The sequence below is a fragment of the Hoplias malabaricus genome, chromosome 5 (genome assembly GCF_029633855.1).
Source record: "Hoplias malabaricus isolate fHopMal1 chromosome 5, fHopMal1.hap1, whole genome shotgun sequence".
Classification (NCBI taxonomy): Eukaryota; Metazoa; Chordata; class Actinopteri; order Characiformes; family Erythrinidae; genus Hoplias; species Hoplias malabaricus.
In genome coordinates, this window is record NC_089804.1 from 33749779 (window position 1) to 33762676 (window position 12898).

A 12898-nucleotide genomic window follows, 5' to 3' on the forward strand; every position below is an offset into this window, starting at 1 on the left:
TGAAAGTGATGCTAATGGTGATGAAGTAGTGATAAAGGTGACGATGAAGGTGATGCTGATTGTTGTGATGAAAGTGATGCTAATGGTGATGAAGTAGTGATAAAGGTGATGATGAAGGTGATGCTGATAGTTGTGATGAAAGTGATGCTAATGGTGATGAAGTAGTAATAAAGGTGATGATGAAGGTGATGCTGATAGTTGTGATGAAAGTGATGCTAATGGTGATGAAGTAGTGATAAAGGTGACGATGAAGGTGATGCTGATTGTTGTGATGAAGGTGATGCTAATGGTGATGAAGTAATGATAAAGGTGACGATGAAGGTGATGCTGATTGTTGTGATGAAGGTGATGCTGATGGTTGTGATGAAGGTGATTCTGATGGTGGTGATGAAGGTGATGCTGATGTAATGGTGACAAAGATATATAGACTCTAGTGATAGAGATGTTGATGATGGTGATGATGATGGTAGTGTTAATGATGAAGGTAATGATGATAATGGTGATAGTAGTATTTATGGTTATTATGATGATGGTGATGGAGATTATATTTAAAGTCTTATTATACAGCAGTAGTAGTAAAGAAAGTTAATTTTTGAAGTGAAAATGAATAAAGTCTTTGCTGAGTGTGTGCATGTGTGTGTGTGTATGTGTGTGTGAGGACTGCTCTCTACTCTAGCAAAAACCATCATTAATTCTCTGAGAGTTAGGGGGTCTGTCTGTGTGTGGATTTATTTCTCTGAGCAGGGAAATGACCAGGGAAAAGTCGTGAATAATGCCCCCACCTCCCTTTACCCCACCACCCCCGGCACTGTAATGCCCCAGGCTCCACCCCCAGCCTTTGTCTGTCTCCATTTAGACACTTCATCATCATCACTCGGGCAAAATCACTGACCCATTTTTTCCTCAGAGCACAAATGTCAACCATTGCATCATCTTCAGATGGCTTCACTGACCACCCTCCCCCAAATCCTCCCATTACTGCCCCATACAGCACTATTTTTGCCCCATACAACACTGACTGGCCCATTCTTCCCCATAATTCTCCACCAATTTGCTCCATGTCACACTAAATGCATTTCTCCCATGCCCCCAATGCACCCCAACTTCCTCAGCCTTTCCCCTCCAACTGCTCTAACTGCCCCGTCATTCTCCAGTGGCGAATCAGGTTCGTGTTCCTACAGCGTGAGGTTAGTAACTTTGTGGTGGTCCGAACACAACCTCCTGAGGGTCTCACTTTCTAACTCTGAGCAGTGAGCACCTCTGATGCTTTGTGTTCAGACAGAGAAAAGAAAGAGAAGACTAACATGACCTCCACCCTGTACTGAGCAGAGAGAGAGAGACAAAGATGAACACTTGTAGACGAATTAAATCTGAATGCTCAGATGCTGCAATCCTGAACAGGAGCCTCACTGTATGTTTATGTGTGTGAGTGTGTGTGTGTGTGTGTGGGAGTTTGTGTGGTATGTTTTAACATTGTCATTCAGAATTCAACAGAGTTGAACAACAGTGGTGTTTTAAATCCAATGTATTTTTCAATACAGATTAGAACATACTTTACGCTGATCTTTGTGTGTGTATGTGTGATATTTTGTGTGTCTGTATAGTGTATTGTGTGGGTGTGTGTGTGTATGTGTGTGTGTGTGTGTGTGTGTGTGTACGTTCAAGTGTTATTTCATTGTGGTGTTGCCCATAGACAGTTCTGACGAAGGTCAGAATCGTAGTCGTTAGACCAGGACAAGGACGAGATGGAACACAAAGAAGTTTAGTGTGTGTGTGTGTGTGTGTGTGTGAAACACTTCTCTCAGGTCCACTTTCACTGGTGAACACATTCAGAAAGAAAGGAAACCGGAGGCATATAGAGAGAGGGGAGATGGAGAAAGAAAGGAAACAGATGGAAGAATGGGGAGAGACGTAGGGGTAGAGAGAAGGGGAGAAAAGAAACAGAGAAGGAGAAAGAAAGGAACGGGAGAACGGTTGAGAGAGGTAGAGGTAGAGAGGTTTGGAGCAGTAAGCAGATGGCTCTGTTGGCACAGGCACAACCCTGACTGATTTCAATCACTATAAAACAGACACACACACACACACACACACACACACACACACACACACACACACACAGAGTGAGAGAGAAATATGGCAATGTTGATACAAACATAATACAGTTATATGCACACATGGTCTCTCTGTCTCTCTCTCTCTTACACACACACACACACACACACACACACACATATAGATGCTGAAAACCAGACCACAGCAGTGCGATCAGTGTAAGTATTAGCCATGATACTTCCCCAGAAACATCGGGCACTGAACCAACAAGAGGGGGTGGGGGCAACTGTGGATGAGAGAATGATAGACAGAACAGGGAAAGTGGTGGGGACAAAGAAAAAGAGAGGGGGCAAGTGAGAAAGGGGAGAAAAGAAGAATGAAAGAATTGTGTAAGAGAAGGAGGGATGGAATAGATGGAGATAAGAGGGAGATCCCCCCGCTTCAGAGCAGGGGACTCTAGTGCACCTCAGTGTTATTATATCACACCGGATTCTGATAGACCCCACAGGAAGTGTAGGGGGTGACGTGTCCTCTCTGGGTATCTGTAATTCTGTTTTTTTCTCTCTCGTGTTTGTGTGTGAGAGGGAGATTGTGTGTTTGTCTGGGTATCTGTGTATGTTTGTGTGTGTGCCGGTGTGTGTGTGTGTGTGTGTGTGTAAGAGGCATGAAGGAGTTTTCTGTAAATGTCAGAGTGGAGCGTTTGCGAAAGGAAACTTGAGAATCTGGAGCTTTGATCAGCTGCCGTCTGCTCTTGCGCAATTACTACACACTTCACAATGTGTGTGTCTGTATGTGTATGTGAGGGGGCTTTGATCCTGTCTGGTGTGTGCAAGAGAGAGAGAAAGAGAGAGAGAGTGAGGGCGGGGGTGAGAGAGAAAGAGAGAGGGAGGAGAGAGAAAGCTGAGGGCTGAGGATTTGATGGCATTCAGCCTCATAAATTGCCTCCATCACTCAAGAGAACACAGTTCCACTGCTCCACTGTCTTCTCAGAAGAGTAAAGCCTGTAACTATCATCTCCTTACAGAGTTAGTGGAGAACACACAGACACAGACACACACACACACACACACACACACACACACACACACACACACACACACACACACACTGGCACACACGCTTTATATTACTCAAGGCTACCGAGAGGAGCATAATTGCCTCTGTGTGTGTGGACAGCTGTTGTTTTTTAGTACACTAATCTACTCCTAGTGGAAAATCCTAAGCTGAAAGGGACCCCCGGACTCCCATTGTCTCCAGAAGCTTTTCCCCAGTGTGGATAAACTGTGGAAGTTTAGCTTTAGCTCACTTCTTACACAATAGTGGGTTTTCCAGCAAAGGAGTTTTTGCGAATTATAAAAATGCGCATGAAAAAACCTCAATTGGAAAAAAACACCCATGTATCGCAAAAAGAGTTTTACACTTGGATGAGGTGGAAATGCACAAATGCGCAAAAGGGTGATGGAAAAGTGGCTTTAGATTAAACAATGATCTTTCAGTTGGTATATACATACTGAGCATGCAACACACCACCCTCCAGAGCCCCGGACCAATCCGGCAACCACTTCACAAAAAAGTGCAGTGGATGCAAACACGACTCATTTCGCATTTTCTTTTCCGCCAATATTCCTTTTATTACACAAAACATTTGCAAACATTTTTAATGGAAACCCAACTAATATCTAAATGTATTTAGACATGAATTAATTCTACTTTAAAATAACTATTTTATCATATAATATATTATATTATATTATTATATTATTATAATAATATAATATAATAATGTAATAATATAATATAAATATTTTTACCTTAAAATGACGGGAAAGTCATGGCCTAAACGGTTTTCTCCTCCTAGAGACAGAACTGAGGGAGATACAACTCTCAAAAGTGAATGTTTTGGAACATCGCTCCAAAGCCATGCTGCTGAGCTGGTGAACGAGAGCAGCGAAGAAAAAATAACCGCCTAGACTTGAGTTTAACACAATTAAAGAAACCACATAGAAAAAAAAATTACTCCCCTCCCCCCACTCGATTTTGTTTTGTTTATAAATAAGAAAGCACATTATGGTGAACTGCGCCATAACTCTTTTCTCTGTTCAAAATACGGTGCATGAACAGAAAATGAACCGGTTCCCCGATAGGTGAAAAAGTCCAGGCATAGTGCTGTTTTGTAAGCGCTGGCATCGTTGCTAAGTTACATATATTTTGCGGAGTGATACCTGAAGAGCTTTGATCAGAGTGACATTATCATGTAATATTGGCATTCCTGGAACATCGCCCAGCCAATAAAATTGCAGGAACTAACTGTGGTATAATCAGCTTTATTCAAACAGTAAACACGTGTATGAATGTATGACAAGGGACCGAAGGCATGATTGGACCCGGAAACAGCGAAATGTCAGGTGTGGCGTCACACTTAACAAGCGAATAGTCTCCTGTTGTCTCCCTTTGAGTTAGTGGACACCTGCTAATCTATGTCTTCTGAACTGAAGAGTGTTAATTTGAAGTTCCTTTTTGCTGCAGTAAAATTCTGTATATTTAGACCCCTCTGGCAGACTCATGGCATTGGGCCTAGTGACTTTAGGCTCATGTGCAGCTGCTCAAAAGCATCTAATTTCATTTCTTTCTTTTCATATTTATAATAGTCATACATCTGTTTTTCATCTGCACATTTACTTCTTTTTCATCTTTTTTTTCCTTCTTTTTTACCCTCCATGTTCCTCCTGCTCTTTTTCCACTGCGTGCCTTTGTTTGACCCACTTCTGTCTGTAAACAGATCCGCTAATTGCCTTCATTTATTCATTGGGAAGTCAAGTGCGCAAACCGCTCGCTCATGTGGAAGACGAACACTTTCACCATCCTCCACACTAATGCATCCACGCTAACGCTAGCACATGGCAAACCCTGAGAGAGAGAGAGAGAGAGAGAGAGAGAGAGAGAGAGAGAGAGAGAGAGAGAGAGAGAGGTTTGTTTCAGAAGAAAGCACAGGGGCTAAAAGTTCAGCCGTCTCTCATGCAACCTGATTGTGGCTCCTAGCAATATGCTAGTTACATTTATGCCTTCATTTGTAATGAGTATTACTCAGATTCTTCACACACACACACACACACACACACAGACACACACACACACACAGACAAACACAGACACACAGACACACACACACACACACACACACACCTAATTCCTAACATAATACCTAACCCTAAACCTAGCATGTTTTTATGTATTGATTTTTCATTAGATTTTTGTCCAGTTAGGAAGACAATGTGTGCATGTAAACAGATTTTTGTCCCCACAATTTGAAACATTGCCAAAACACAAACACACAGCACTCACACCTTTTATTCAGAAATATTAGATATATTATAATATATTATAATATATATTATATAGATATATTATATATTAGAAATATTAATGTCTGTGTTTGTTAGTGTTCAGTGCTGCTATGTCAGTGGGCTGTTTTCAGACACACTATGTAGCTAAAAGTTTATGGAAATCTGGTTCTTCCAGCATCAAAGAGTGTGTTCCTCTTTTCTGTAGCAACTCACACTACATGCAGTGGAACTCTTCTGTGAGGATTTGATGGAGTTCAGCCACGCAACCATCAGTGAGGTTAGGTGCTGATATTGGATGATTAGTTCTGGGTTTTGGAAGGAGCTTAGTCCCTCCATTCCACTGCTCCACAGCTCCACACGGGCTTAAAAGATTCCTATTTGAGCAGCTAACAGCTCATTTTAAAACACAGTTCAGTTTTATTTTATTACGGCATTTTATTAGTTACATTAGTTACATATACTGATTTGTTGTCTTTTTTGCAGTCTTTTTGTAGCACTATTTTAACTGCTTTTCATGTTATAATCCTTATTTTAGCACTGTTTTAATGGCTTAAACTGCCTTTTCATGTTTAAATCCTTATTTTAAATTGCCTTAATGTTTTTTAATGATTAATGTTTCATAATCATTTCCTGAAAATTATTATCTACAATTTCACTACTTTTATTGTTGTTACTGTATCCTTTTTTTATTTCTGTAAAGCACTTTGAATCATCATTGTGTATGAAAGGTGCTTAAAAATAAAACCACCTTTCTGTAAGCTCATGTGTAGCTGCAGATTTCTTGCAGATGTTTTGTATAGAGATTATACACCCTTTGTCCACAGTGGGGGAATTTAAAGTGGCCGTTAGTACAGATCCTCTCTGAAGATTTTGTAAACTGGATGCACCCTGAAGGCCTGAAGCTCCATTAATCGTCCAGTGCATTATCAGAACCGTATTCATTAAAGCGTATGCTGTCATAATTTGAATGAACAGCTCTGTGTGGACGTTTCTGTGATTATATTTGTGATTATATTGAGGAGTGTTCATGTCCTCAGGCCTCATGTTCACTCATGATCACTCAGACAAAGCCGGGCTTGTTCTCCACAGTGACGGCATGGTGTTTGGCCTTGGGGGCTCGTAACTCACAGCTCTCGTGTTGTAAAGCTGCAGAGATGCAGATGCAGCAATCTGTCTGAATACGTACACATTCACTCTCCTCTGAATGACCTCTCCATCGCAGTGGATTTACCAGAGATGCACTAGGATAGTTGGACACTATTTTACGTAGTACCTTAGCCAGGGGGGTCAGGGATGGATGCTTTATGATTATTATCACAAACACCACTCCAGCTCATCACAAAGAGCTCCATCCCTTTAGAAAACACAGTTCCACTGCACATCAGCCAACCTGGTGGACTCTAGATTATGGGCATGATGACTTTAGGCTTATGTTCAGCTACTCCAGAGCATCCCATATCCTTTCATTGGACTGCGCTACTCTATCAAGATATTTTGTACAATATGACACTTAAATAAAGCCATTCAAAATAGGGAATAATAATATCAACTCATGTTTGGAGCTGGAAGATTCTCAGCTTCTGTTTGGGCATGAATCATGAGACGCTGCTAATATCACACAAAGCTGTGTGTGTGTGTGTACAAAACAACACAACTCCACATGATTCCACACAACAAAACTGAACTCAACTGGACACAGTGGTGCTTTTTACCTCACATTCTGGTGTCAGAGTGAGCACATAATTGTGTGTGACAGACAATGGTCAGAACACAGACGCTGTGGTTAGTTGAAATGACACTTAATAGATTTTTCCCCTAATGAACTGTCTGTAGTTACAACACATAATCAATATGGAAACACACACACACAAGAGAGAGAGAGAGAGAGAGAGAGAGAGAGAGAGAGAGAGAGAGAGAGAGAGAGAGAGAGAGAGAGAGAGAGAGAGAGAGAGAGAGAGAGGGTGGTTTATAGAGGCTTATAAGGACAGGCTTATAATTTAGGGCATGGGTGAAAGGGAGAGAGATGACAGAGAAGAACGTAAAGAAAGAGGCAATGGTTGTAGGGGTGTGTGAGTGAGAGAGGGAGAGGGGGCGGGAGAGTAAGGCTAGTAGTAATGTGATGATGATTTATTTAAACACAGCTTTTCTCCAGTTCAAAGTCTCTTCACCCAGAGCCCTCACTCAAAACAGTACAGTAGAGAGAGAGGGAGGTGGGGGAGGGAGGTGTCTGAACATCTGTGTTCACCATCCTGAAACCACTGAAAGTATAAAGTATGTCCATAAACCTTTGGACACAGGAAATTCTCAGTTGTTGCTGATTAGTGATGAGACGTTAGCTACAGGACCCCTGCACTGCCGGCCTCCGCCTGCCTCCTAATGTGACTCTTTCTGCCTCAGATATGAGTAAAATATGCTAATGAAATTACAGAGGAAAGCAGAGAGGGGGGTGCACCCTGAATCACTTACGACTTTCGCTCACTCTGGAAAAAAGAGGAATAAAAATTAATAACATTAATATGGGAACGCTGCTCACACAGGAAAGATTAATTCTGTTCTCAAAGAGAGTGGGAGAGGGGGTGGAGAGAGAGAGAGAGAGAGACAGAGTGATGGTAAGAGGTGTGGGGGGCAGAGTGTGGGACGAAAGAGAAATGGATAGAGGTGGAGGAGAAAGGTGGAGCGTGAGAGAGAGAGTGGGGGGTGAGCAGAAGATAGATGCAACATTGGGAAGTGTAATTAATAAATTAACTTTCTAATGTAATGACATCACTAATGCACAGTAGGTAGAAGTGTATGTGTGTGTGTGTGTGTGTGTGGACCACCCCTGCAGTCACAGTTAGTTAATGAGAGTTAATGCTGACAGGCATTCAAGGATCCCGCCTTGAATCTCTCTCTCTCTCTCTCTCTCTCTCTCTCTCTCTCTCTCTCTCTCTCTCTCTCTCTCTCTCTCTCTCTCTCTCTCTCTCTCTCTCTCTCATTCCCATATTCCTTTTCCCTCTGTTTTTCCCACTCCTCATTTCCAGAACATTTTCTCTGTCTTTCCCCTTTTCTCTTTACTTCTTTCTTTGTTTCTTTCTCTCTCTCACACACACACACTTTTGATTGTTCTTATTAAACTGGTTACAAGAGTCATGTCCCCAGATGAATGTTACAGCACACAACAGATAGAATAAGCTAGATGAGAGAGAGAAAGAGAGAGAGAGAGTTTCTCCCTTGTGTTGTCTCGTCAGGACCAATGTTAAGTTTTCCAGAAAAAATATTTCCCCCCTCCTTTCTCTCTCCCCCTCTTTCTCTCTCTCTCTCTCTCTCTCTCTCTCTCTCTCTCTCTCTCTCTCTCTGCTGTAGATCATGAGCTCTGTGCTGAAGGGATGTTTTTTGCCTCAGAAGCAGCAGCTCTGTGTGTTTTCATGGAATTACAGCACTGTCTAATCCGCTGTTTGTCTTCAGCCCTCCTGGGTTTCCTGCTGGAGCCTTGAAACATCTCGTCCTACATTGGCTTTAATAATTTCTGACTCGTGGCTTATTGAAAAACTTTAAAAATTCATGCCACATTTGGGTTTGTGAGTAGAATATGAGGCGTTTTATGATTTGAAAAAAAAAAACCATCAGTTTTTCTTATTGTTTTTTGAGATCACAGAATGTCTAAAAAACATCTGTGGCCAATTGACAACAGCAGTAACCATTCTGAAACCATCTTAATGAAATAAACACTGCTTGTAGCATGGCGCGTGATTGTTGGAGTGTTGGCTAATACAGTGGAACTGAGGGATGTTCTTCAACAGAAATTTCATTCTCCATCTTTATCTCCTCTCTTTTAGGCCCAGGATGTGAGTGTTGACCTCCAGTCCACCTGTTGGGGGCGACAGAGAGCTTGTTTCAGTTTTTCAGCTGGACTGAATTTGCAGAATTTCTTCAAGAATGGAGACCTTAAATTTCCAGCTTGTCATCTGCTTGTGGTTTGTCGCCATCTGTTTCAGCCAAAACATGAACACCTTCCAGTCGGACAGAAGAGAGTGGACCCTGAGTCACCTCGCCGTCCACCAATCAACTGGCACTGTTTATGTGGGCGGAGTTAACCGCATCTACAAGCTGTCGTCCGAGTTGGATCTCCTGGTGACCCACAACACTGGACCGGAACTGGACAACCAAGCATGTTACCCTCCACTAATAATGCAGCCTTGTTCGGAGCCACTCTCTTACACCAACAATGTCAACAAGTTGCTGCTAATAGACCACTCTCAGAACCGGCTGCTAGCCTGTGGGAGCCTTTACCAGGGCGTCTGCAAGCTGCTGAGGCTGGATGACTTGTTTGTCTTGGCAGAACCGTCCCATAAAAAGGAGCACTACTTCTCTAGTGTCAACAGCACTGGAGGAATGTGTGGCGTAATTGTTAGACACCATGATTCCCGCGGTGTCCGCGGTGATGCTACATTATACATTGGCACTGCGGTTGGAGGAAAGCAGGATTATTTTCCCACCATCTCTGCTAGGAAGCTTCCCAGGGATCCTGAGTCTGCAGCAATGTTGGATTACGAACTTCACACAGACTTCCTATCATCACTAGTCAAGATACCCTCAGACACGCTAGCGCTAGTCTCCCAGTTCGACATTTACTACATCTACGGCTTTGCTAGCGGTGGATTTGTTTACTTTCTCACCGTTCAACCAGAGACCTCAGATGCCAGCGGATCTCCCAGCGACCTCTTCTACACCTCCCGCATTGTGCGACTCTGCAAAGGAGACAATAAGTTCCACTCGTACGTTTCACTGCCCATTGGCTGCGTCCGGAAAGGGGTGGAGTTTCGGCTGCTGCAGGCGGCCTACCTAGCCAAAGCTGGCAGTGTACTCGCCAAGGCGCTAAACGGCAGTGAACAGGATGATGTTCTCTTCGCTGTATTCTCTAAAGGACAGAAACAGTACCAAAGACCCTCGGATGACTCGGCCCTCTGCCTCTTCACCATCCGTGACATCAATGCTCGGATTAAAGACAGACTTCGCTCCTGCTATCAGGGCGAAGGAAACCTGGAGCTGCACTGGCTGCTGGGGAAGGACGTCCAGTGCACCAAGGCGGTAAGAATGGTTTCGAATTTTGGTTTTATTGAAACAACAGGGTTTAAACAGAAGACAGTAAGAAACATGAATTAAACTTAGTTAGTTTAGTTAGTTTAGATAGCTTGTAATTCACTCACTCACAAACACAATCTTGTGTTTATATTGTTTATATTGATATAAATATAGACATACAGTAAATTGTATATATTATTAATACATACTTAGATATTAAGTGTAAGTGCCTTGTATTTGTACTGAACTATGACAATAAATTTGAATCTATAGTTGAATCTATCTAATTTATTCACTCAGTTTTAAGAAAGTGCTCCATTAGGAGCATTACTCAGTGCTTTACATGAATGACACTGTGTGTTCTTGTTTAACATGTGTTCATATAAAACCATAAATTGGATTAACACATGATTGTTATGGTAGTTAACGTAACTTCTAAAGCTTTCAGTACAGTTCATGAAGCCCTTACCAATGGAAAAAACTCTAGATACATAGATACCAGTATTCCTTCTCGAAAATTAAACCTTTTAAGAAATGAGTGGAATAAATGTAACAACACTTGCAGAGTCTAAATGAAACAAATATGATGATTACGTCTTAATAAAAAATAAAAATGATAGAAATCTTTAAGCCTTCCTCAAATGTTCAATGTTCCAACATGTTTATATATGTAAAAGCTTGAATGCTAGTTTTCCTCCAGCTGTACATGTTCTATTTTATGAGTTTTCTGTATCCTGTCTTTCACCCCTCCAGACAGTAAATTTGCAAATCGGGCTGTTCTACACTCCTCTGGCTCGTATTCATTAAATTTAATGTGCTGTAGACGGCTGTTACAGAGCCACAGAGTAATGCTAATGCCGTGGCCTGTTAGCGAAGGGCAGCAAAAGCCTGGGGCTGCAGAGGCTAGTGTGTGGCTCGCTAAAGCCTTGATTTTATTCAGTAGTTCAGAGAGATTGAAGTGGCTTGTGGGAGTTGAATATTGTTTGTGATCCAGAACTAATCACCCAAGATCAGCACTCAATCTTATTGTAACACTCTTGTGGCCAAAAGCTATCTAATGCTCACAGCTATGTTCCACTGCATCTAGTGTGAAATCTTTCCAGAAGAGCAAAAAGGAGCAAACTTGGGTTGGTAACTTTCATCTCAAAAATGTTGGATACCTAGAAAAAAGTAAAATGAAAAGGAGATCTTAATATCTCTGTATTTTCTCCTTGACAACAATGAGATTGGATGGAAAGACAAAATGTGTGTCTCAAGTGTGTTTCCTGATACAAAGACTTCAGTGATTTGACAGTTGTCCCTTCTGGAGTTTTAGTGGAGATATCAATAAGATAAACTGCTCAGATTTGCCAGATGTCTCCTCATTTTTCTACTAAGGACTTTTAGGAAAATCCCCATTATGTCTTCTGAATCATTACAGAGCAAAGTGTGAGCAATACATTTTTCGCTGAGTGAATGTATCCCACAATTCCTTCAAAAACTCACCTGTACCTGATGGTTATTTTAATGCCTGGGGTTAGTAATGCACCCCTGAGATAAGCAGTAAGTGGGTAGTTAGTGAGAACTTGCCTGGTTCTCCTGGGCTTGTGTTACTGAGCTGCACCACACTGGACAATCCCAGACGCCTGGAAACATACGGCAGCAACACGCCATCTGTATGCAATGGGAACAAGGTGGGGCACTCCGTGTGCACTGATATTTCTGCTGCTGTTCAAGCCCCGCAGTTAAATGCCTGATTTACTTAAGCGTCCAGAACACAGCAGACCTGCTTCTCATTTTAATTCCTCCCGCTATGGGAGGACTGACAGGAACTGGAGCATGGACAGGGGTCAGGGATGTTTGGTTCCCATTCACACCCATATGAAACATTAAAGGAGAAATTAATTTTTAAAATGAGAAACTTCATCACCATAATGATTAAGGCTGCCACATGTAAGGGACCCACTCTATGTAGCAGAAACGGGTACATTCAGGGATGACAAAGCAAGTAAATACCAGATTGCAAACCTTAAATTAGAAGCTATTTAATGTGGAATGGAAAATTTAAAACTTAAATCTGCTAGATTACTGTAGTTGTTGATCTCTCTCTCTCTCTCTCTCTCTCTCTCTCTCTCTCTCTCTCTCTCTCTCTCTCTCTCTCCCAGCCAGTGCCTATAGATGATAATTTCTGTGGTCTGGATATTAACCAACCCCTGGGTGGTTCAGAGCTGGTGAGTGGGCGAGTGGTGTATGTGGAGACAGACGAGCGACTGACTGCTGTATCCTCGTATGTCTACAATGGACACTGCATTGCGTTTCTCGGCACACGCTCTGGAAACCTACGCAAGGTGAGGAAAACATCCAGCAGCTATTTTACTGTTCTGTTTAGCAACACAAAACCTACACAGGAACAGCACTGTCCCCTCCCTCAACATCCACAGCTGAAGTGCCCTTGAGCATGT

At 42.2% G+C, this 12898-nt stretch overlaps 1 protein-coding gene across 1 annotated transcript in view; it reads left to right on the forward strand.

The window, feature by feature from the left end:
* Positions 1–12898, forward strand: part of LOC136696073 (plexin-A2-like) — a 71144-nt gene that overhangs the window by 3140 nt on the left and 55106 nt on the right. Inside the window, exons 2-3 of the mRNA XM_066670178.1 lie at positions 9212–10463; positions 12602–12784. Of these exons, the coding sequence (XP_066526275.1) occupies positions 9312–10463; positions 12602–12784 (1335 nt within the window). The 5' untranslated portion in view covers positions 9212–9311. The remainder of the gene's footprint in view (positions 1–9211; positions 10464–12601; positions 12785–12898) is intronic.